Source organism: Oncorhynchus kisutch, linkage group LG22, assembly GCF_002021735.2.
Source record: "Oncorhynchus kisutch isolate 150728-3 linkage group LG22, Okis_V2, whole genome shotgun sequence".
Classification (NCBI taxonomy): Eukaryota; Metazoa; Chordata; class Actinopteri; order Salmoniformes; family Salmonidae; genus Oncorhynchus; species Oncorhynchus kisutch.
In genome coordinates this window covers 19,979,287-20,004,551 of record NC_034195.2, presented here as the reverse complement: position 1 = coordinate 20,004,551, position 25,265 = coordinate 19,979,287, and the positions used below count along the sequence as shown (strand labels likewise).

General features: G+C 43.4%; 1 protein-coding gene across 1 annotated transcript in view; it reads right to left on the bottom strand.

Annotated features, from left to right (window-relative positions):
• The window catches only part of agbl1 (AGBL carboxypeptidase 1), a 150,901-nt gene that overhangs the window by 48,098 nt on the left and 77,538 nt on the right, over positions 1-25,265 (bottom strand). Inside the window, exons 20-22 of the mRNA XM_020456014.2 lie at positions 2,010-2,139; positions 824-955; positions 349-525 (exon numbers count right to left, since the gene is read on the bottom strand). Of these exons, the coding sequence (XP_020311603.1) occupies positions 349-525; positions 824-955; positions 2,010-2,139 (439 nt within the window). The remainder of the gene's footprint in view (positions 1-348; positions 526-823; positions 956-2,009; positions 2,140-25,265) is intronic.

Here is a 25,265-nt window from a genome sequence, read left to right as displayed (position 1 = left end):
TTGATATCCACTGTGCTTATTCAAACATAATATTTCTACTCTACTGTTATTTCTCAAAGGAGGTGTGAGTGTTTGTGCCTCAGGGAGGGAACACTGATTGTATACCACTACAATCCCAGAGGAAGCCAATGCATCGGTGCATTCTGAAGAGCTATCCTTCTCTGTCTATTTAGGACAAGGCACTTAAACCAATTATCTTCCACAGCTGACGAAATAGTCCTACTGCACCAACGTATCAATGAACTGGCCCCAACACAGACTCATGAAGCACATCGCAAAGAGTGACGTTGACTTCTACAAACATATACACTAAGCCAGGGCTTATAACAGCGGTCTCTGTGTGCCAACCTTAAAGACGCCCTGGTCACAGCCATTGTAGGTGCTCTCCATGGTGTAGCTCCGGAGCACACCCATCTCCCTCCAGACTACCACCCGGGCTGTGGCCTCTCGGGACTTCTCCACAAGGTAGTTGCAGCTGTTGAAGGAGAAGGCTGGGGCTATCCGGTCCAGAGTCTTAGGGATGGTCTGGAGACAAAGACAGAGCGAGAAGAAATGGGCTTTAATACAGATGCAGGGGTGGGTATTCTTTACACTGTTTAGCCCAAGTAACGTAGATAAAGAAAGGTTGATTACCGTCATGATTCATTGAAGCTCTAATAAATGATTGATAAAGGATTTAGAATATATACATTCATCGTTTTTAACTACATGACAACATTCCCAAGACACATTGTCTTCCCCCAAAACAAAGCTTGATACCGTAGCTAGGTAATGATGACCAAGCGTTAAAGTAATTTTACTTCAAATATCCAGTAATAGCTACCCTGTATCCTGGGTCCTCCTTCAGAGTGGCAGTATTGACAGCAGAACCTGACTGCCACACAGTCTCCTTCACACTACAGCCGTACAGGAACACATTCTTCTTCCGCGAGTGACCATGGTAATCACAGAACACCTGTGGAGGCAACATGACACAGCTGTGATGACGGCCCTGAAGGAACACGAGGTTTTGGGCGTCGTTGAACCTCATTAATCTAACGGGGATCACATAAATGACAAGGTTTTAAGGGCCATTGTGTGAGGTAATAACACAGGGGCTTTAGTACAAATGCAGTCGACTGTCTAGTCAAAGTGGGCATTAACCGCATCAATTCACGTAGAATACACTTTGGTGAGCAACATTTACAACAAAGAGAAGTCAATCACTATCAATAAATTGCATTAGGCACTTGTTTTGTTTAGTGATAATAATACAGTTTCACGCTCATAATTATTTGCAGGTACACTGGGTGATTACGGTAATAATAAACTGTAAATAACGGTTCAATTGATTTACAAATCGAGTTAATTATTTAATTATACTGCTGCCACACAATTGACTTGTTCATTTCCCAACACAGTAAAAAATTATCAAACCCATAGGTGAGAAGGTTTCTGATTCTTTACGTTTACACTGAGGCAGGAAAAGTCATTTAAAAAAAAACTTTGTTTCACTATGAACATTGATTTGACATAATTAACTTATATTTGGCATTTCAAGGTTAAAGACACGTGCAATGCATTTTCAGTTACAGAAATAAACCTGCCAGATTGTCATAATATAAATGAGTTACCTGTAACTGAGGTTAAACAGTTCTAAAACAGTTCAATCAAGTTTGTGGTAAGAAGGGCTGAGAAACCAATTCATGTGCTGTCTGAGTATTTCTGTGAGAGGGTGGGGTAAGAGAGAAAGAGAGAGAAAGTGAGAGAGTGAAAGAGAGCTATCTATTTGTTCTACACTCTTAGAAAAAAAGTGTTATCTAGAACCTAAAAGTTTTTTTCAGCTGTCCCCAAAGGAGAACCCTTCTTGGTTCCAGGTTTTGGGTTTTGTAAACCCTTTCCACAGAAGGTTCTACATGGAACCCAAAAGAGTTATCCTATGGGGACAGTCGAAGTACCCTTTTGGAACCCAAAAGACTGTACAAATGCTTGTGAAGTGAAGTGTGGAGCTGTTGAGTGACATGTCTGACCAGGGGTGTCTTGCCGATGCTGTTGAGGTAGTAGAGGAAGCCCTTGGCATGGTATATAGTAGGGCTCAGAACAGGATCAGGCTTCATCCACTGTCTGTTGAGATCTTCACCGTTCAGAGAGCAGCGGTGACTGTTGACAACACAACAGAGATACATACTGTAATGTATACTGCTGAGTCTTCTTTACGAACATAAAGCTCAACGCCGTTTCAGTGCACTTATCTGCAAAACCCTAACATGTGGTCATCCATACCTCAGGGTTTGCGAGATCAGCACATACAAACAATAGCGATCCGATTCGGTTTGATCTGAGCAGACCAACACAGTAGCAGTCAAGTTGAGTCAAGAGTGTCAAATTATACCCTACATTTTTAGGATTGTTTATGCAATACTGAATGTCTATCCTGTCTATCCTGCAGTGGGCATTGAATCATATGAATGACCTTTGAATGGAAAGGCATTATGTAGAGAGCATTTACAGTACCTGCTGAACTAAACACACAGCAACTCAAATCACATAGGGCCAAATCTGACTAGAGATCTGCACAGCACAGGAGGCTGGTGGCACCTTAATTGGGGAGGACGGGCTAGTGGTAATGGCTGGAGTGGAATCAGTGGAATTGTATCAAATACATCAAACAAATGGTTTCATGGTGTTTGATGCCATTCCATTTGATCTGTTCCGGCCATTATTATGAGCCGTCCTCCCCTCAGCAGTCTCCTGTGCTGCACGGGCAACTCAAGTGATTCAGAAATCTCCTATTAACGTCAATGCAGTACGACGTAAGATTTACACAAAATATCGAGGAAAGGTACAGTCTCATGTACCATGGCGAAAGTATCCTATTGCCATGTTCCTAGCCAGATGAGCATAGCCACAGTAAGATCTGTTTTTCTCAAATCGATAGTTATATGATGCTATAGTCTCAAATGAACATTTATGGTGAAACATGTATCACATCATTTATGATACCGTGTTACATTGCATTTAATGGTGATAACTATCGTCGCTGGCTTTCAAAGTAGCCTGTACTCATTTCCATCTCTCTCAGTCCAGATGAACTATACTGGGTAGACTCATCTGGGGAGTGCCACACTGTCAGGCAGTGCAGCTCTTAGGTTAGATTAGGCACTTCTGCATTTAGTGGCAGACGTTCACTAACACCCGCATACGGGCGTTTTCCGTTTCGAAGTGGAACATTCAGAACATTCTGGTAGAGCAACATGGAGCAGTTTGATTTAACGTTTTATATCATGCTCAATTTGAACATACAATGCACACATAGTAGGGGGGGGGGGGAACAATCTAAATTGTGCTAAATCCACCTAAATGATCAAACTAAATGGTAAACATAAAAACAATTCAGCAGATAACAGCTACACCAGAAGCAAAAACGTCATGTCTCGGTAGCCAGGAGCTTGATCATTTTCCATGACTTATGAGAGGGGCAAATGACGGGTGTTTAACGTGTGATTGCTTGCCAAACTAGAGGGCAGCCTTTCCAATCTTTACTGACAGCCTGTCATGGAGCTGCCAAGGCAGAGAACACTGACCTGGCAGGTTAGATGTCAATTGATTACTGAGTTCTGGACCCTCAGAACTATTGGACTGAGTGGTGAACGAGAACTGTTGGTTGGTATTTCTACAGCACGATTGCAAAACACACAGGGAAAAGGTGGAACAAAGTGGCACGAAGATGTTTATCTAGCCAATCCTATGCATTAAATGGGATCAAGTAACACTCACTAGTATGTTCCTTTCAGAGGAGGCTGGTGGGAGGAGCTATAGAAGGACGGCTCATTGTAATGGCTAGAATGGAATAAATGGAACGGTATCAAACACATCAAACATATGGAAACCACACGACTCTGTTCCATTAATTCCATCCCAGCCATTACAATGAGTCCTATACCTCCAACCAGCCTCCTCTGGTTAGTTTCCATACCTTATGATACTTCAAGGGGAATAAACGCGACATTGTTTTGTACACATAATGAAGCTACCAGTGAAGACCATGACACTGACTGTCTAGAGCAGAAACAGACCAAGGCCAGATTAGATTTGATATGACCAGCTATAATACCTTTGAAATACAGTATGCCCTGCAATAAGCTACAGGCTAGTTTTGATGCACCTAAATATTAGACATCAAAATCTATAGTCATCTCAACATAACAACCTAGCAGTTGAAAGGGCACCTTTCCAAGCTCTCTGGGAGCGACATACTCAAACTGACACTAACCTTTGGAGTGGACATCAACCAACTGCCCGTCTCTGTCGTAAAAGTTATATCTATTCACTTGCTGTACAGAAGACAATAATATCATGTACAAAATTATATTCAAACACAAAAAAAGCTTTGCCAAAAAGAGAGTAGACCTCCTGTTGAGGTATCGTTTCCACTTGGCGAATTATCCTTCTTGACATGCCTACTAACTTCTAATTCAATCTGATCGCAAAGCCTCTGTTGCCAGGCATCTTGGTAATCCACGGCCTTTGCTGAAAATGACACAGAAATGAAAGACTATAACTTTCAGTTTAAAAACTCTGCTTTGTTCATGACAGTAAAAATGTATGAAGACCTTTGAGTTCCCACTCAATGAGGAGCGAGGGCAGCAGAGCATTTTGTTTCCATTTACTGTGTGTTACAGTCTGACAGCCCGTCCCCGTTTCACAGCCTGCAAGATGTCCGCCGGCCATCCCACATTATGCTCACAAATTCAACAAACTGGATGACTAGGAATAGTAAGTGGGTGGGTATGGATCTAATACGTACATGTCATGAGAGTGACGGACATGATGAATGTAGCTCGATCTATCTCATCATAACGCACAGTATAATACATTAAAGCCAGATTTGTGAGCTTTGAATGTTGAACTCTTCATCTGAAGTACATTTTTCAATGCGTCTCATATTAACTACAGTGTGATACAGATCCAATATAGTGAATCTTTGCGCATGTGATTCTTTTGTTCCTCAGTCATTTCAGGTTGGGGATGAAAGAGCAAACTACCGTTACACCAGATACCTGACAAATCTGTGCTGAGATAAATTGTACTCCAGGCCTTCCTAACGTCTCCAAAAAACTTTGCCCAGATATACTGTATTTAAGTTCATGAATGCAGGACTGAGCTCCAACAGATTTTTACCCAAGCAGGAGTAATGTTCTTATAGCATCTAATTAGAAACAGAGTTGATCACGTGTGAATGGATTGGAATATAATGGTCATCTATACAACATCACACTAAATGAGTGTATCTCTCTGTGTGTGTTGGATGTGGGAGTCACTCAGATCTTTCACAGTAACAGCTGGGTCGTTCCACCAATTCAGTGCCTTTTGAGAAGTGTAACTTGGTCAAAATAAAAGTTTGATTTCACTTAATTTTATCTCACTTAACATTCTGTCATGTCCAACTTAATTTAAAAAAACAAGTTTCCCATCTCAAGACGTTAAAAGAAAATGACTATAGTAAATTGCCCATTAAGTGCCAAATAAAGTAACATGATTGACCATAACAGGGTTGATGATTTCCTTTTAAATCAGTCATGAATCCCCTTGTGACAGGGAATGGAAGCTTGTTGTGTACAACAAGGAGAAGAAGTGGCTGAAAATGCATAACATTGATCTTCAACTGACCCTAGAAATAATACTGATAGGAGACCTGGAGAGACCGGGTCAGTCAATTACTAATATACTAATAGTCTTTGTAAAAGGATTTATCTTCAACTCGCAATCTGTGGATTCTATTTGATTAGATAGATTGAAATTGTACGTTAAACATCACAGCATACTTGAAAGATATACACTACCGTTAGAAAGTTTGGGGACACTTAGAAATGTCCTTGTTTTTGAAAGAAAAGCACATTTTTTGTCCATTAAAATAACTACAGTGTAGACAGTGTTAACGTTGTAAATGACTATTGTAGCAGGAAACGGCCGATTATTTTATGGAATATCTACATAGGCGTACAGAGGCCCATTATCAGCAACCATCACTCCTGTGTTCCAATGGCACGTTGTGTTAGCTAATCCAAGTTGATCATTTTAAAAGGCTAATTGATCATTAGAAAACACTTTTTCAATTATGTTAGCACAGCTGAAAACTGTTGTCCTCATTAAAGAAGCAATAAAACTGGCCTTCTATAGACTAGTTGAGTATCTGGAGCATCAGCATTTGTGGGTTCGATTACAGGCTCAAAATTGCCAGAAACAAAGACCTTTCTTCTGAAACTCGTCAGTCCATTCTTGTTCTGAGAAATGAAGGCTATTCCATACGAGTTGTCCTTGATGTTGTCCTTGAGTTGACCCTGCCCTCTAGTTGTCCTTGTTGTTGTCCTTGAGTTGACCCTGCCCTCTAGTTGTCCTTGTTGTTGTCCTTGAGTTGACCCTGCCCTCTAGTTGTCCTTGATGTTGTCCTTGAGTTGACCCTGCCCTCTAGTTGTCCTTGTTGTTGTCCTTGAGTTGACCCTGCCCTCTAGTTGTCCTTGTTGTTGTCCTTGAGTTAACCCTGCCCTCTAGTTGTCCTTGTTGTTGTCCTTGAGTTGACCCTGCCCTCTAGTTGTCCTTGTTGTTGTCCTTGAGTTGACCCTGCCCTCTAGTTGTCCTTGATGTTGTCCTTGAGTTGACCCTGCCCTCTAGTTGTCGTTGATGTTGTCCTTGAGTTGACCCTGCCCTCTAGTTGTCCTTGATGTTGTCCTTGTGTTGACCCTGCCCTCTAGTTGTCCTTGATGTTGTCCTTGAGTTGACCCTGCCCTCTAGTTGTCCTTGATGTTGTCCTTGAGTTGACCCTGCCCTCTAGTTGTCCTTGATGTTGTCCTTGAGTTGACCCTGCCCTCTAGTTGTCCTTGATGTTGTCCTTGAGTTGACCCTGCCCTCTAGTTGTCCTTGTTGTTGTCTTTGAGTTGACCCTGCCCTCTAGTTGTCCTTGATGTTGTCCTTGAGTTGACCCTGCCCTCTAGTTGTCCTTGATGTTGTCCTTGAGTTGACCCTGCCCTCTAGTTGTCCTTGATGTTGTCCTTGAGTTGACCCTGCCCTCTAGTTGTCCTTGATGTTGTCCTTGAGTTGACCCTGCCCTCTAGTTGTCCTTGATGTTGTCCTTGAGTTGACCCTGCCCTCTAGTTGTCCTTGATGTTGTCCTTGAGTTGACCCTGCCCTCTAGTTGTCCTTGATGTTGTCCTTGTGTTGACCCTGCCCTCTAGTTGTCCTTGATGTTGTCCTTGTGTTGACCCTGCCCTCTAGTTGTCCTTGATGTTGTCCTTGTGTTGACCCTGCCCTCTAGTTGTCCTTGATGTTGTCCTTGAGTTGACCCTGCCCTCTAGTTGTCCTTGATGTTGTCCTTGAGTTGACCCTGCCCTCTAGTTGTCCTTGATGTTGTCCTTGACTTGACCCTGCCCTCTAGTTGTCCTTGATGTTGTCCTTGAGTTGACCCTGCCCTCTAGTTGTCCTTGATGTTGTCCTTGAGTTGACCCTGCCCTCTAGTTGTCCTTGATGTTGTCCTTGAGTTGACCCTGCCCTCTAGTTGTCCTTGATGTTGTCCTTGTGTTGACCCTGCCCTCTAGTTGTCCTTGATGTTGTCCTTGTGTTGACCCTGCCCTCTAGTTGTCCTTGATGTTGTCCTTGTGTTGACCCTGCCCTCTAGTTGTCCTTGATGTTGTCCTTGTGTTGACCCTGCCCTCTAGTTGTCCTTGATGTTGTCCTTGAGTTGACCCTGCCCTCTAGTTGTCCTTGATGTTGTCCTTGAGTTGACCCTGCCCTCTAGTTGTCCTTGATGTTGTCCTTGAGTTGACCCTGCCCTCTAGTTGTCCTTGATGTTGTCCTTGAGTTGACCCTGCCCTCTAGTTGTCCTTGATGTCCCTTGTTTTTTTGCATTGTTGATTTCTTTTTTCTCTTTTCTTGGTTGTTGGTGCATTGGAGGGGTTCTTGGGAATGGACACATTATTATTTATTTATTTATTTTTCTTGGGGGAGGACTGTGGGAGGGATCTCGGATGGTTGAGGGGCAGCTCTTGGGGAACTGTGGGGGGGAACTTGGAGGGTTCGGGGCCGCGTTTTCGGCCTTGTGGGAGATCTGTCGACGTGCCCTTGAGCAGGGTGTTGACCCTGGATGCTTCTGTGTGTCGCTCTGAATGGGAGTCTGTTGGATGACTGGTATGGTTGAGTGGCTTCAGTGCAAGTATATTATATTATATGTTTTGGATATTCAATAAAAAAATAAAACATTTTTTTTAAAGAAAAAAACATTGTTGAAACTTTTCTAGCCTGTCTGTCTATAGGTAACAGGGTTGATGTGTTATTCTAGCCTGTCTGTCTATAGGTAACAGGGTTGATGTGTTATTCTAGCCTGTCTGTCTATAGGTAACAGGGTTGATGTGTTATTCTAGCCTGTCTGTCTATAGATAACAGGGTTGATGTGTTATTCTAGCCTGTCTATCTATAGGTAACAGGGTTGATGTGTTATTCTAGCCTGTCTATCTATAGGTAACAGGGTTGATGTGTTATTCTAGCCTGTCTATCTATAGGTAACAGGGTTGATGTGTTATTCTAGACTGTCTGTCTATAGGTAACAGGGTTGATGTGTTATTCTAGCCTGTCTGTCTATAGGTAACAGGGTTGATGTGTTATTCTAGACTGTCTGTCTATAGGTAACAGGGTTGATGTGTTATTCTAGCCTGTCTGTCTATAGATAACAGGGTTGATGTGTTATTCTAGCCTGTCTATCTATAGGTAACAGGGTTGATGTGTTATTCTAGCCTGTCTATCTATAGGTAACAGGGTTGATGTGTTATTCTAGCCTGTCTGTCTATAGGTAACAGGGTTGATGTGTTATTCTAGACTGTCTGTCTATAGGTAACAGGGTTGATGTGTTATTCTAGACTGTCTGTCTATGGATAACAGGGTTGATGTGTTATTCTAGCCTGTCTATCTATAGGTAACAGGGTTGATGTGTTATTCTAGCCTGTCTATCTATAGGTAACAGGGTTGATGTGTTATTCTAGCCTGTCTATCTATAGGTAACAGGGTTGATGTGTTATTCTAGCCTGTCTATCTATAGGTAACAGGGTGGACGTGTTATGCGATCAATAATCTCAATCCATCGATTTTCTGTAAATTCACAAAGTCGATGACTGGCACTACTATCTTGTTCTCATACAACGTGTTTACTTGTAGTCTCACGCAGTCTGATATTTCTTCAGTCACCATTATAACAGATGTCAGGGTACAAAAAGAACCTTCATCTCTTTATAGCATTTGACGGAATTAATTTTCTAAATAAATGAAAAATGAAGGAATTCAAACGGTCTTTTTACTCCTGGACACAGAAGTCTACCTCCTGTCCTTTACAAACAAAGCAATCTGCCGCTGGGTCCACTTTACATCCCAGACAAAGACAGTTCAATTTAGTTTTGTTACAGGGAGTCGCCAGTTCAGGGGGATGAATAGATTTCTATGCCCCGTCTAATGGGGTTACATCCTAGTTTCACCCTCAAATCTCCATCAGACATAGATGTGCACAATGAGCATTTAGTTCGACCTCAAAGTCACTGCACCCCACCACGCCACAGATTCGGATTTAAGCATTAAGCATTGCCAGGATGGAAAATAACTGTTACTGTATCCCAGAGTTTATCATTTAAAACTAATGGAAAACATTGAGCAGATATTGGAGCTCTTATCACTATTGGGAGGGGGAAGCGCTCTGTCTGGCAGCACATGGGTGAGTCCCATTAACTGGTGGAATTGGAAAGTGGAAATTCATTTTCCTTTTGTTTGGAGTGCTCTGATGGCTTCACAGATAGAGGATAGAGGCTCAGGTGAGCAGGGGAGGGAGCAGCCTTGACACCTCCTCCCTCGCTCTCTCCGTCCGTGGCAACGGCTATCACTATGGAGGATGGGCTGGCTTTAAAGGAGATTGTAAATGTGGCTGACATGGCAGACCTCCCAGGAGAGAGTCATGGGTTCTTGGACATACTGTACATTGCGGATTGATCTGACACATCAATGTCCTGTCTGAGCTATGGAACACACATGTCACATGGCTCCTCTTCACAGGAGAAAGCATCAAAGGTTACACATGTTCCATCCATCAACAACACAAATACAGCCCACAGAGAGCAGAGCAGGAGAGAGGTTGATAAAATCATGCGATTGATGGTTGATGCACTCAAAGAGCACAAAATGCCATTTCATATTCAGGTCAATGAGAGAGGATACACTACATGGTTGGTCTCCCCTTTGCTGCCATTACAGCCTCCACTCTTCTGGGAGGCTTTTCACTAGATGTTGGAACATTGTTGCAGGGACTTGCTTCCATTCAGCCACAAGAGCATTAGTGAGGACGGGCACTGATGTTGGGCGATTAGGCCTGGCTCGCAGTCGGCATTCCAATTCATCCCAAAGGTGTTTGATGGGGTTGAGGTCAGGGCTCTGTGCATGCCAGTCAAGTTCTTCCACACCGATTTCGACAAACCATTTCTGCATGGACCTCGCTTTGTGCATGGGGGCATTGTCATGCTGAAACAGGAAAGGGCCTTCCCCAAACTGTTGCCACAAAGTTGGAAGCACAGAATCGTCTAGAATGTCATTGTGTGCTGTAGCATTAAGATTCCCCTTCTCTGGAACTAAGGGGCCTAAGACGACGCACCATGGAAAACAGCCCCAGACCATTATTCATCCTACACCAAACTTTACAGTTGGCACTAGCGTTCTCCTGGCATCTGCCAAACCCAGATTTGTTTGTCGGACTGCCAGAAGGTGAAGCGTGATTCATCACTCCAGAGAATATGTTTCCACTGCTCCAGAGTCCAACGGCGACAAACTTTACACCACTCCAGCCGACACTTGGCATTGTGCATGGTGATCTTAGGCTTGTGTGCGACTTCTCGGCCATGAAAAACCATTCCATGATGCTCCCGACAAACAGTTCTTGTGCTGACGTTGCTTCCAGAGGCAGTTTGGAACTCGGCAGTGAGTGTAGCAACAGAGACAGACCATTTTTATGCACTTCAGCCCTTTTCTGTGAGCTTGTGTGGCTTACCACTTTGCGGTTGAGCCGTTGTTGCTCCTAGACGTTTCCACTTCACAATAATAGCCCTTACAGTTGGCCGGGGCAGCTCTAGCAGGGCAGACATTTGTTGAACTGACTTGTAGGAAAGGTGGCATCTGGTGCCTCATTGAAAGTCACTGAGCTCTTCAGTAAGGCCATTCTGCTGCCAATGTTTGTCTATGGAGATTGCATGGTTGTGTGCTCACTTTTATACACCTGTCAGCAACCAGTGAGGCTGAAATAGCCAAATCCACTCATTTAAAGGGGTGTCCTAAATCTTTTGTGTATATATAGTGTGCATAGCTAGACAGATAAGCTACAACCATATAAATGTTGACATTTGTGCATCAACACAAGTCCATGAATAATGACTGTTTTTTCTATCACAGTATAGCCTATTCGTCACATCAATGGCCTAAAAATGATCATAGCTAGCTGGTATAGTATCTCGTTTGAAGGGCCTAGAAGGCTTTTACTCAACTTGGTGTTAAAAATTTAACATCGGGAGCATTCAACGTGTGGCAGGAAATCATCAAAGCTATGTCAACAATACCAACATTTCTCTGTTACTCACTCCAATTGTGGCAATCACATTTCCCCTGTTTGTCCAGTTGAAAGATTAATCAGCTATTCATCCAATGTTAAAACGTTCTGCTCAATGACTCAAATAAAAAGGTCATTTTAACCAAATTAATGATGTAATTGTGACGCTTAGTACGATTTGGATAAATAATAATGATCTGTCACCTCTGTGGAAAGCATAGACCGGAGCTGATTGGTTCTGACACCGTTGCCTGGTGCTTCATCCCTGTGATGTTGCCAAGGAGGGAAACTTGCATAACCAAATCACCGGAGACCAGGCAGGCCTACTGTATACAGGAAAAAGCATAAACCTTGTGTTCACATAACAAAAAAATTAGGTCATTTCTTACCTCACTGATAACAAACACCTGAAAATCCCTAAATCCTCTTTTGTATCATTTCCCTCCATTTACCTTGAGAGAGATAATAACAAAGCTCCTGCTTGTTACACAAAGCGTGTCCTTCCATAATATTGCCTGATAGCTTTAAACCATTTTCGACTCAGGCATTCATCTCTTCAGATGATGCCCATGGAAACCCTAACAGAACTCTGGCTGCTGCTACGTTCTGTCTGTGTGATTGACGTGTCCCTCGGGATGTCTGAGAGGAAAGACGTAAGTGCAGACGACAGCTGCTGGGAAGATAGTTAGTTTTGAAATGCTCTTAAATGCAAAAACCCTGCTCTCCGTTAAGCTAACGGATCCAGCATCTCCTCCATACCGGAGTTCAAAGCAGTCTCAGAAACCCTCTGAACCGCTTACTGACTGTCTTACACTGATGTACTCTGAGAGCCCAAATATGAAAATATCCTTAGAACTCATATCAGTTATATGCATCTATTCTCCACCATGGAGAATCATACTATTAGAAACACTGAAGCAAGTGGAGACTTACGACACTGGATCTTCAAATAATCTAGAACACCAATGTGACAACTATGCTGATAGGCAGTGCCAGGCAACCTCACTCAGCACCACTATGCAATAACTGCAGCAACACCCACATCATCATGTCTTATTGCTTTACTCTACAGCCATTTGGTCTACATCTTCTCCTGGAACTCTAGATTGGCTGGGCTGGTTCAGACACATTCACCCTGTCCGCCATTGCGCCTGTGCATTATTTACGAGTGACTGCCATCCCACAATCCACCACAACAAGCCTGAGTGGAGCGTGAAGCCAGCAGTTGAGTTGTGTTTCAAGTGCCTACTTCACCCACCCCCTCTCTCCTGGATGCTCTCTCTTCCTTTCAAATCTCACAGTGGATTTAAAGCAGGGTCTGTCAGATGTTTTGACGGAGCTTCTGTTGTGCATGGCTGGGTCGGACTGACTGTATTATCACCTGTGTGCAAAGCATAGAGATGGGGGATGGCTTTGTTTTGAATATTCATTTGTTTGCTTATTCGTGCCTGCTGGGCACAATCATTCTGCCGAGGGAAAAGTCATGGGAGGTTGTTAAGTATCTCCCTTGATGTGGAGCTCTGAGGAGAAGACAAAAAACATTTGGATTGAATATTCAAATAAACAAGACTCATTGTATACATTTTAAAATCCCATTCAAATGATGCTCTAATAAAACTGCAATCAGAACAGCTCATTATATTGCCCTGTTATATCAAATGTTATGATGTACTTTTGTCGAGTACGCATACAGTATAAATTGCAGTATACAACTATGATATGGGATTCGGAATAACATAATAAAATGGAAAACTAAAACATCACATTATTGTCATTATCTGTAAACTACCCTCACGTTGATAGGACATTAGATGAGGGTTGAGTGGTCCTCTCTGACCTGTGATACCGCAGGATGTGGCTTCTCTTTGTGTTATTCCAGACTGAGAGGGAAATGAACTGAACACAACATGAGCAGTAGCTTACTCTGGCTCTGGGAAAACACACACATCCTCATTTCAACACACATGGCCACCTCTAAAGACACACACACACACACGCACATACACACGCACACACAGCCTGTGTCTGAGTAACAAAAGCTGTTCCTCCTACCAATGCAATAGGAGCTGAAGGAAATGGGAGTGTGTCTCCGTTCTATTGCCTGTTTTTGCACTTGATTTGAATAGTCATGTGAATGAAGTTTCATTATCTGCTCTTCAAAGGCTATCCCATTACAGTCCCCAGGAAATTCCTAGCTTTTAAACTCACTTTGTTTATTCATATTTCTGTTCTCATTAATCTCGACATCTTTCTTCCAAAGGCAAAGTCAAACTGTTATTGTACAAATAGCTTCTTTTTTTTCTTACCACCATAATATTTTAAAATATGCTAAATGATTCATCTTCAACACTTCAGAATCCTCTCCATAGAATGGCTCTAGTGGCTGAGATAACATGCTCTCAGCAGTTGGCCAGAGAGCAGTCATGCATATTCACATGCCCATGCTGTTAGGGGCTCTGAAGACACCTGAGCAGGTCTGGGTCCCGGTTCCCAGTTGTGATGTAAGTTAAGCATTACGATGATCGTACCAGATGCTTCGTTATTTACGAGCCAACTTTCGAATATTGTTTCCTAAAGAAGCAGTGTGTCATTGCACCATGTGTCAATACGGATAGGATTGAAAGAAAAACAGTGCTGCTCTCTGATCATTTTTCTCCATTCAAATAGAATTAGAATTATTCAACAATACTGCCTACAGATCAGCTCCTAGAGAGATATTGCCACCTATGCATGGCTGCAAATATTGATGTGGATTATTCTAGTACGCACCCCATAACAATGCACTAAATCAGAGAACTGGCACATCATTGCGTACATGTTATGCTACACATCATGAAATATATTGAAACAAAAATGATAGACAGTAGCCGGGAATTAGCTAAATAGAATTCAATTGAATGAACATAAAATATATTTCAATGTGATCCAAATATAGGGCTATGTAGCCCTATAACTTACACGATCTATCTTATGCAGTCATCTCCGTTTTCATTTTAAGGATTGTTTTATTCTTCACTTTTTTGTAACAATTGCAAAGACATTGGCAACTTTGTAGGCTATTTGTAGTCAACTTCGTTCTGAAGTTATCGGTAGTCACAGAGAGACAGATAAACCTCTTGATTCTGTGTTTTGCTGATATAGCTTCTGTGTAAAAAGAGGGAAGGAAGATGGTCTGGCGGGTAGGAGCATTGGGCCAATAACCGAAAGGTTGTTGGATCGAATCCCTGAGCTGGCAAGGCAAAAGTCTGTCGTTCTGCCCCTGAGCAAAGCAGTTGCCTGGGTGCCGATGACGTGGATGTTGATTAAGGCAGCTCCCCACACCTCTCTGATTCAGAGGGGTTGGGTTAGATTTGGGAGACACATTTCAGTTGAATGGATTCAGTTGTACAACTAACTAGGGATCCTGGGGATCACCCTTTCCCTATAAAGTGATGGAGAAAAGCATCTAACAACACACTTAGTTGTTCTACGAGTGGTCTGAGGCAGTTGGTTAACGAAAAGGGTTTTCAAGTCCACATTTAGAAACAATGTTTTTGGGAAACTGTTAGGCTACTAAAGATACACCGTAAGATGGTTCTAACGATGATGTTAACCCTACGTAGGACCTGTATTGTTGCTGCTGGTGAGGTACGGTACTGCTGCTCATCTGAGAGCTGCTGTCGGTCTATGGCCCTCCACACAGCCCATTGACAACCTGTATAGAGGCCTGCCCGGATGTTAGCTTCATCAATTTTTTTTAACCTTTATCTAACTAGGCAAGTCAGTTAAGAACAAATTCTTATTTACAATGGGACTCCCAAACAAGGCCAGATGTGATGCAGCCTGGATCAGATAGCTGCATGGAGCCCAAGTAGAACCCTAAACATATTGTTTGTTGATGAGTATAAAAATTAATTTATGTTCCGTCTGTCGCAAAACTTTTTTGAGCTGGAGGGTTTTGTTATTACCCAGTTGTATGCTTTAGTTTGCTTTTGTTTAGCCAATAATTCAAATTAAAATAGGTGAAATGATTCAGGAAGTAGAATGAATGCCTCATTACAGAATATTAATATCCAGATCATTAAACATTTAAGTGCAAAGGCTTCAAAACTAGTAGAGGGGCTCAGCCTCCTTCCAGGGCTCTTCCCTCTGGGCTCGGTTCTTGCTGAAATAGAGGAGGCTTTGTGAGACAGAGAGAGTAGCTCTTATGATTGATCTTACCACTCATCAGAGTCTCTTCACTGAAATAAATATTTTGTGTGGATCTACAGTATGTGTCACAGAAATTATATAATTAATTTGTCCTGCCAGTCCTGGATGTTATGAAATAGACATTAAGGCTAAAGTGCACATTGTTAATGTAACAAAAAATAGATTTTAGATTATAATTTAGGGGGCTGCTAGACAAACCCTAATGACCTCTCTAAGGACCCCTATCTACCTTTACAAAGCACAGTTCGCTGTGAGACACAACAAAACCACGCATAACACTCTCTTCTCTCCATTAGAATGTAGTAAACATACACATGTCAGATTTTATCCTTGGCATCCTGGTGGTGCACGTCCCTGATGACAGAGCTCACCCTGGTGGTGCATGTCCCTAATGACAGAGCTCATCCTGGTGGTGCATGTCCCTAATGACAGAGCTCACCCTGGTGGTGCATGTCCCTAATGACAGAGCTCATCCTGGTGGTGCATGTCCCTAATGACAGAGCTCACCCTGGTGGTGCATGTCCCTAATGACAGTGCTCATCCTGGTGGTGCATGTCCCTAATGACAGAGCTCACCCTGGTGGTGCACGTCCCTGATGACAGAGCTCACCCTGGTGGTGCATGTCCCTAATGACAGAGCTCACCCTGGTGGTGCATGTCCCTAATGACAGAGCTCACCCTGGTGGTGCATGTCCCTAATGACAGAGCTCATCCTGGTGGTGCACGTCCCTGATGACAGAGCTCACCCTGGTGGTGCACGTCCCTGATGACAGAGCTCACCCTGGTGGTGCATGTCCCTAATGACAGAGCTCACCCTGGTGGTGCACGTCCCTAATGACAGAGCTCACCCTGGTGGTGCACGTCCCTAATGACAGAGCTCACCCTGGTGGTGCATGTCCCTAATGACAGAGCTCATCCTGGTGGTGCATGTCCCTAATAACAGAGCTCATTCTGGTGGTGCATGTCCCTAATGACAGAGCTCATCTTGGTGGTGCATGTCCCTAATGACAGAGCTCATCCTGGTGGTGCATGTCCCTAATGACAGAGCTCATCCTGGTGGTGCATGTCCCTAATGACAGAGCTCATCCTGGTGGTGCATGTCCCTAATGACAGAGCTCATCCTGGTGGTGCATGTCCCTAATGACAGAGCTCACCCTGGTGGTGCATGTCCCTAATGACAGAGCTCATCCTGGTGGTGCATGTCCCTAATGACAGAGCTCACCCTGGTGGTGCATGTCCCTAATGACAGAGCTCACCCTGGTGGTGCACATCCCTAATGACAGAGCTCACCCTGGTGGTGCACGTCCCTAATGACAGAGCTCATCCTGGTGGTGCATGTCCCTAATAACAGAGCTCATTCTGGTGGTGCATGTCCCTAATGACAGAGCTCATCCTGGTGGTGCATGTCCCTAATGACAGAGCTCATCCTGGTGGTGCATGTCCCTAATGACAGAGCTCATCCTGGTGGTGCATGTCCCTAATGACAGAGCTCATCCTGGTGGTGCATGTCCCTAATGACAGAGCTCACCCTGGTGGTGCATGTCCCTAATGACAGAGCTCATCCTGGTGGCGCATGTCCCTAATGACAGAGCTCACCCTGGTGGTGCATGTCCCTAATAACAGAGCTCATCCTGGTGGTGCATGTCCCTAATGACAGAGCTCATCCTGGTGGTGCATGTCCCTAATGACAGAGCTCACCCTGGTGGTGCATGTCCCTAATGACAGAGCTCATCCTGGTGGAGCATGTCCCTAATGACAGAGCTCATCCTGGTGGTGCATGTCCCTAATGACAGAGCTCACCCTTTAGAAAAGGAAAACCGCACACTCTAAAAGCTCAGATGCAATCATTTATTTCCCAACGTCTCGACATCAAGCTGTCTTCATCAGGGTTTCATGTGGAACACACTCCACACTGCCTGCCACTCAGAAGACCACCATGTCACCACTATGTTAATCACAGTGATGGAGCTAACAGGTCAAACAACCTTGGAGGCAAGCTGAGACCCTCCACCTGTTATCTTTCACCCCTCAGAACCCTTCCTCCTACTGAAACGGCTTAGCCGCAGGGGCACGTAGGCGATGGGATGGACGGGATGCTTTCTACAGCCAATCTGGAGGAGATGATTATGAGAACCTCATAGGGTGCTTGTCTATCACTCATGGTCTTATCTAGTGCATCTCTTTATGAAGTGCCAGTATGAAGTAGGCTGATAATACTTGTGTCTGTCTGCACGGACAGGACAAGTAAAAAGTAATACAAATGTGCTCGATATTGAATGTGTTTCTATGGAGTGTTGAGCAGTGAGAGCCAAGGGCGGGCGCTCTGTGGTATTGATGTATGTAAATGCTCTTGGTCTTCACTGCAGTAGGAGGACCATTGTCACATTGATTGTTATTAGCTCAATACCATATAGCAGCCAGCAAGGAACATTTACACATTTCTAGAAGAGTGAAACAACAACTTTGACTTTTTAAAGGTCAATACTCTAACCAAATGTGAATGCCGTGGATGTCTAGGATTCTGATCAGCATCGTTACTGCAGGAGAAAACACATGCAGAGGGATTATTATTGACTGATCACAGTCTCAGGGAAATCATGTGTTCCACTCGCATTTGGCGTCTGCACATTCCTCTCCAGTTGTTGCGCATATGTTTTCTCGGCCCAGAATAACAATGGTAGTTGAAGCCAGATACAGTAATCAGTTTAGTTAAAAGTCAAGAAAGTGTCGTCCCTCGCCTCCGAGTCTCACCAAAAAGAGGGGAATGGAATGGAAACTATGAGAGTTCTAGCATTCCCTGTCCCCATTCCATCAGACAGACAGAGTGCTCATCTCCTGTCCTGGAAACACATAACTAGGTAATGACACCACTGTCTCTGTCGATGTGGCTCCCGTATGGAAACACAGTCTATTTCCTTTATTTATTCCGCGTCTAAGCCTAGTTCTACCGAACCAGCACTGACCTCCACGGTCTAATTGGCCTGTTTCACTCTGAAATAACTTGGGCTCATCTGAGTAGTTCATTTATGCAGCATCAAATTGGAGCTTCGGAGGGAGAAATACATTGTGAATTGTTAGAGTGGCTGTGGTTTAGCTTGACAGACCAAGGGTACATAAAAGCGTATTCTGATGTTCCCGTATATGTCGAAATGAATGGCTGAGATGACAATCAGAGACCTCTCCTGTGATTGGGGCAGTGTTGTTGGCTACTTGTAAAATAGGTACTGTTTCAGACACAGAGCTAAAAAGATAATGAAATGCAGTTGAAAATTGAAATATTTTGCAGGTTACTGTTGTTATCCATATCAAACAAGCTAACATATTGCCTCGTGTTACACTTCGTAGTCTAATAAGCATTATACACTGGGTGGTTCGAGCCCTGAATGCTGATTTTCTGACGGCCGTGGTATATCAGACCGGCAGCATAGCCTAGTGGCTAGAGCGTTGGACTAGTAACTGAAAGGTTGCAAGATCGAATCCCCGAGCTGACAAGGTACAAATCTGCCGTTCTGCCCCTGAACAAGGCAGTTAACCCACTGTTCCTAGGCTGTCATTGAAAATAAGAATTTGTTCTTATCTGACTTGCCTAGTTAAATAAAGTTGTTTTTTAAATGTAAGACCATATACCACAGGTATGACAAAACATTTATTTTTACTGCTCTAATTACGTTGGTAACCAGTTTATAATAGCAATAAAGCAACTCGGGGGTTTGTGGTATATGGCCAATACACCACGGTTAAGGGCTGTGTCCAGGCACTCCACTTTGTGTCGTGCGTAAGAGCAGACCTTAGCCGTGGTATATTGGCCATATACCACACCCCCCCGGGCCTTATTGCTTAAATATCCAGTGGTGTGCATTAACACCAACTCTATCCCTGCTCATCTGAGTCATTCTCCTGTCTCCTGATTACGTACCTCCGAGGTAACTCTTGAAATCCCTCACCATCTAACACTATATGAGTCACCTGCTGAGGGACTTGCTTAGATGCTTGAACGAAACAGACAATTAGTTGGCTGCTGGTGGTGTAGGCATGTTGATCTACTTCAAAGTGTGTAAGGATGCATTTACTGTCTAGGGATGACGCTAGGTATGGAGTGAGTGAGTTGAGTTGAGTTGAGGTGAGGTGAGTGATGGGGATGAGGTGTGGAGGGTTGATTGTGAGTGAGGAGGGTGGTTGGGGATGACACCAGGTGGGAAGTGAGGGTGTGTGTGGGGGGGTGGGTGGGGAGGTCAGAGGTCAGGGAGCATGAGACAGATTATCAAATCACTAGACCACTGGACCTATTACAGGCCAAAACAGATAATGGTTCCAGAAAACAAATTGAATGCTAGAACACCACAGAGCTCTCCCTGGTGGGCTGTGCCCATTCAGGACGGAATATAATAGAATCCGCCACAGGAATGTTTACACAGTATCGTTGTTTAAGCTGTACACCGGCAAATTGATTCAAAACACTGGAAACAGCAGAGTCTACCTGTCACCGGTAGTATAGATTTAAACAGTCAAAAAAACCAAACACTGTGTGGTAAATGTTAACCATTGCAAAAAGAGCTACTGTGAGAATAATGCAATGTGAGAGCGATTGAATTGAGCCCTGAGACACTGACCAAGTGGATCTCATAATCAAATCAAATCCGATTGTATTGGTCAAATCCACATGTTTAGGAGATGTTATTGCGGGTGTCAACAGTAGTATCTAAAAATTCACAACAATACTTCTGTGAATCATGTACTCATGTACTTTTATGGTAGGATTATTTTGGTTTCTTAAGTATTTCATACAACTGCTCTGCTGCAGAACGAACCAGCAGACTCAGAAATGGAGAAAAGTGAGCCAGTTGTAATGGTGAGCACAAAGGTGTGCCCTTGACTGCCTTCACAATGATACCTCCCATTTCACGTACATTCTGGAATCTAATAGCTGTCTGAGCCTAACTTCTCCCTTCCTGCCTGGTCGTGTTAAGCCTTTGTAAATAGGGTCTGGTGCAGAATGCTGCTTTCTGAACTGCATGAAAGGCTTGGGTAAGCCTGGAAGTGGCCCAGTCATTTCATTCCAGGCACACAAAGCAATCCCTAATTTCTGAGACTGTGTAACCTCGAGCAGGAAGGGAATCAGTCATGTTGTCTACAGAATCCGTTATCTGCCACACCACTTGAATGTTATCAGAATGCATCTGGTAGTGTTTCGTGTCGGTTGGTTCCCTCTTAGGACTCTCACCACCAACATGAATCAATAAGGGCTAGGTAGCTAGCGTGAGCAAGGTGTATCTGTAATGGCCCGTCACTAATAGGGTGTTGTTGTAGTAACGTACATGTGCAGTACATCATTAACAAATAGATCACAGTAAAACAACCCATCTCCATGTACTTTGAAGCAATTCAATATACAGTAAAGATGATGAAGAGAAACGCCTGATATTCACTATAGAGTGGCTGGATGCATAAATGGGTGCATAAAATGGCCTCTAATAGATTAACAATGATGAGGTCACGGGCTTCATGGGCTCCCAGTTATGTGTGGTCCCCTGGGATCCCATTCCCAATGTCTTTGTCAATTTAATCTACTTCCAGGGCCAGGGAGGTTAACGTGACTTCAACACGCCGGCCCAGCCGGCGTCACAGCCAATGTTTCTGGGAGCACCCCAAATGACACCCTATTCCCTATACGGTACACTACTTTTGACCAAATCCCTGGTCAACAGTAGTGCACTACATAGGGAATAGGGTGTCATTTGGGGTGCACACACTGTCTCCAACCCTTACAGCTGACCAGCATGTAACACAAATCTGACATGCATCCGTTTAATAGCTGCCTCTCTGCTCAATGGTACAACCACTGGGTCTTGGCACAAACATACAGGTTGGACGGCGTTCAGTGAGGACAATGACTCTCTCTATCAACTCTGCTGTTAGAGGAATAGTGACCAGCAGATTTCAATGGATCAATCTCTCGATCTCCTCCAATCAACTGCAGCAAACTGGGATCATTCAGGGCATCCAAAGGCTGACAGATATGAAAGGTCATTGTAAGTGACCGATCAACTTCCCAAGATGACCTCGGTGAAAAACGTTTTCAATCAACCTGCTGGGTTGATTGTTCATTGCAACAACAGTGTATCTCTGCTCACATATTGTATTCCTCAATAGTGAACATGTTGACAGCCTCTCAACACATGACACTATGCAGTATGCTGTCAACACACGACAACACATGACACTATGCAGTATGCTGTCAACACACGACAACACATGACACTATGCAGTATGCTGTCAACACACGACAACACATGACACTATGCAGTATGCTGTCAACACACGACAACACATGACACTATGCAGTATGCTGTCAACACACGACAACACATGACACTATGCAGTATGCTGTCAACACATGACAACACATGACACTGAATTTAGGCAACAAATGTATCATCTCATCAAGCACCAGTGTCCAACTAGAGCTATAGTCACTTTTTAATAGTAGGTTTTTATACTGTATTTCTACCTTCATGAGGGCAGGAGATGAAGGCCATGGACAAAAATAACAAGAAGAGGTAGAAGTAATGACTCTGGGCAGATTCATGAAGAACCACTCTAATAACACGAACATTTCTGACGTACAATTTTATGTTTGCCCTTGCTACTATAGTAAGCACACTAATGAAAACATCAACTAATGGACAATGATAAATTGTGAGGCTTTTGTATTCACACTATTGTATTTCTCCATGACTCAAATGCCAGGGTATTGATCTGGACTGGGGAGGCATACCAAAGCCTGGGAGATAGTGACTCATTACCTCCATCCCCCACAGAAAGAGCAGAGGGGAAGGGCCTACTGATAAAACTGCCTCAGAGGAAGAAGAGAACCGTGGGTAAATCTCATCTGCTGGCCCGTCTGAGCAAGGTAGCCATCACCTGTGCCAGAGGGGGAGGAAGAGAGGATGGTATGGGGAGAGTGGACGGGCTTGGCTGTGGTCAACGTTAGCCTTGCTGTGAAATGATGAACAATGTGGATTCTCCTCATTCATCATGGGCCTGTCTCAATCCAGGCTACAGTGGTCTCCATAATACGTCAGTGTCGCATGCTGGACCACCCCCATGCATCAAAACATTTTAATACAGCTCAGCTCCATGCTTCCTCTCGTTGTTCATGGCAGGGAGGCTGGCTGACCCATGTACCTCTCCTGGTTTGATCAAAGACGGGTGGAAACCGTGACATGAATCTTTCATGTCTGCTGCTTTCTACACATATTGTAAACATGCATTAAAGAAAATTACAGACATACACATTTTTTTTATGATTTCAGAAGGGTAGGGTACAGACGTAGGATCTTAATTTGATCACCCTGTTGGAGGAGAACGTTTTAGTGTATTTTAGGTTTAAAAAGGCTTCTGAAGTTTTTAATTTCCACATTGAAATATCCGACTTGATTTTCCCTTACATTAAAATTATCAACCCCTACAAAAATGTCCATTAATTATAATAAAAATGAAGATCGTACACCTGTAGAACATTTCCTGTAACCTCTGAAGAGAAGCTGAGGCAGAACTAATGCCGGTACAGAGTTCTAGATGATGGAGTGTGAAAGAGTGAGGAAATAGACTGCTTTATGACAACAGAAGGCAGGTAGACACAACAGGAGACATTATAAAACACTATAAAATGGTACCTTGTGAAAAAGGACAATAAAAAGTACCTAAAGTACCACTCAACTTGAATAAAAATGTGTTTTTAAAGAGGCAGGTATACACAAAGAATATTCCTCAAGGGTTCTTTGGGACGTCATGGTTCTACTGTATGTGGAACCATAATGACCATAATGAAGAACCATATGAGCCGGTTAATGGTTATTTGCGGTTCAGAAAATAGTTATTTCTTCTTTTAGTGATAATTGAAATGTAGGGGCAATGGCAAAGCTCTTTTTGTGCAACCGTGAGTGAGAGTGTCATTCCAGTTGATGTGATCTGTTGTGTTACGCCATTGTATGTTAAATATGACAATGGCCAGTGATTGTGATTTTTGAAAGACTCAGATATGGCGTTGTGTCAATGGAGAACTGATGTCTACAACAGTGGTTCTCATTTCCCTCCTCAGGGACCCCCAGCCATTCCAGAGCTAGCACACTTGATTCAACTTGTCAAATAATACAATTATAAAACCTTTGATATTTTAACAATAGTATGGCTAACCAGCAAAAAGAACCCTGTATGGTTCTTGAATTAAAATGTAATTTGCAGAACATTTGAGATTGAGAAAGATTCTTTATAGAACCGTTCTCCGTAAAGGTTATATACTGTCACGTTCTGACCTTAGTTCCTTTCTATGTCTTTGTGTTAGTTTGGTCAGGGCGTGAGTTGGGGTGGGTAGTCTATGTTCTTTTTTCTATCTTTTATTTCTGTGTTTGGCCTGGTATGGTTCTCAATCAGAGGCAGCTGTCGATCGTTGTCTCTGATTGAGAATCATACTTAGGTAGCCTGTTTTTCCCCATTTTGGTTGTGGGTGATTAATTTCTGTTTAGTGTCTGTTCACCTGGCAGAACTGTTTTGTCTTCTCTTCGTTGTTATTTTGTGTAGTGTTCAGTTTTACCACGCCTCATTTTGCTCCTCCTCTCCTTCCACCAACGAGAAGCGTTACATATACAGAACCATTAAAAAGGGTTCTATACAGCATCAAAAGGGTTGTACCGCTATCATTTTTTAGAACCTTACGAGCATGGTTCTTTATAGACCCATCCAAAAATGGTTCTATATAGCACAAAAAAAAGGGTTTCGCTATCGCGACAAGCCAAAGAACTGGCACTATATAGAGCCATTTGTTTTTAGTGTGTAGAAACCACCTCTCTCCTAATGAAAAACACAATGACACAAAATGGCTCATACTGACTCCAGTCAAAGAAAAAATTCTACCTTGAGAATAAATGTTCTTTCTGTGTCAGCAATACAAATGGAATGGGGTCAGGCCTTTTTCTGATTCTCTGAGCTAGGGGCAAGATTACTCCTTGTTCAAGAGATGGAGCGAGAGCACCCTACTGAGTCTAATACTGGATACACTCACCTATAATTGAGGCAAACCGATGCTATTGACACAAAAATATTTTAAACCAACCTTGTCCCTGGCTGGCTGGGGTTAACCATCTCCCAGCTGGTCTGGTCCCTCACCCAGAGGTAGGAACTGGGAGGGATAGCATGGTTAAAGCCAGTTGAACAGTTATGGAAATATAACCATCCCTTCTCTGGGGCATTGGACTGTGCTCAAATGTGACCTCCAATGTCATGGTCACCGGTCCCACTCTCACTGCATGTAAAGAGGGAACAGAAATGTAAAAACTCAGTCAAAACTCCCATTTGTTTCATCCATTCATGTCCCTTGTGGCATTAGGCAGGTGGTCTAAGGGCCTCTGTGTTGTGGTGATGGCACCATTGACAATGAATGGTAGTTAAAGAGCTGCCTGGATGCTAACATTCTGTTC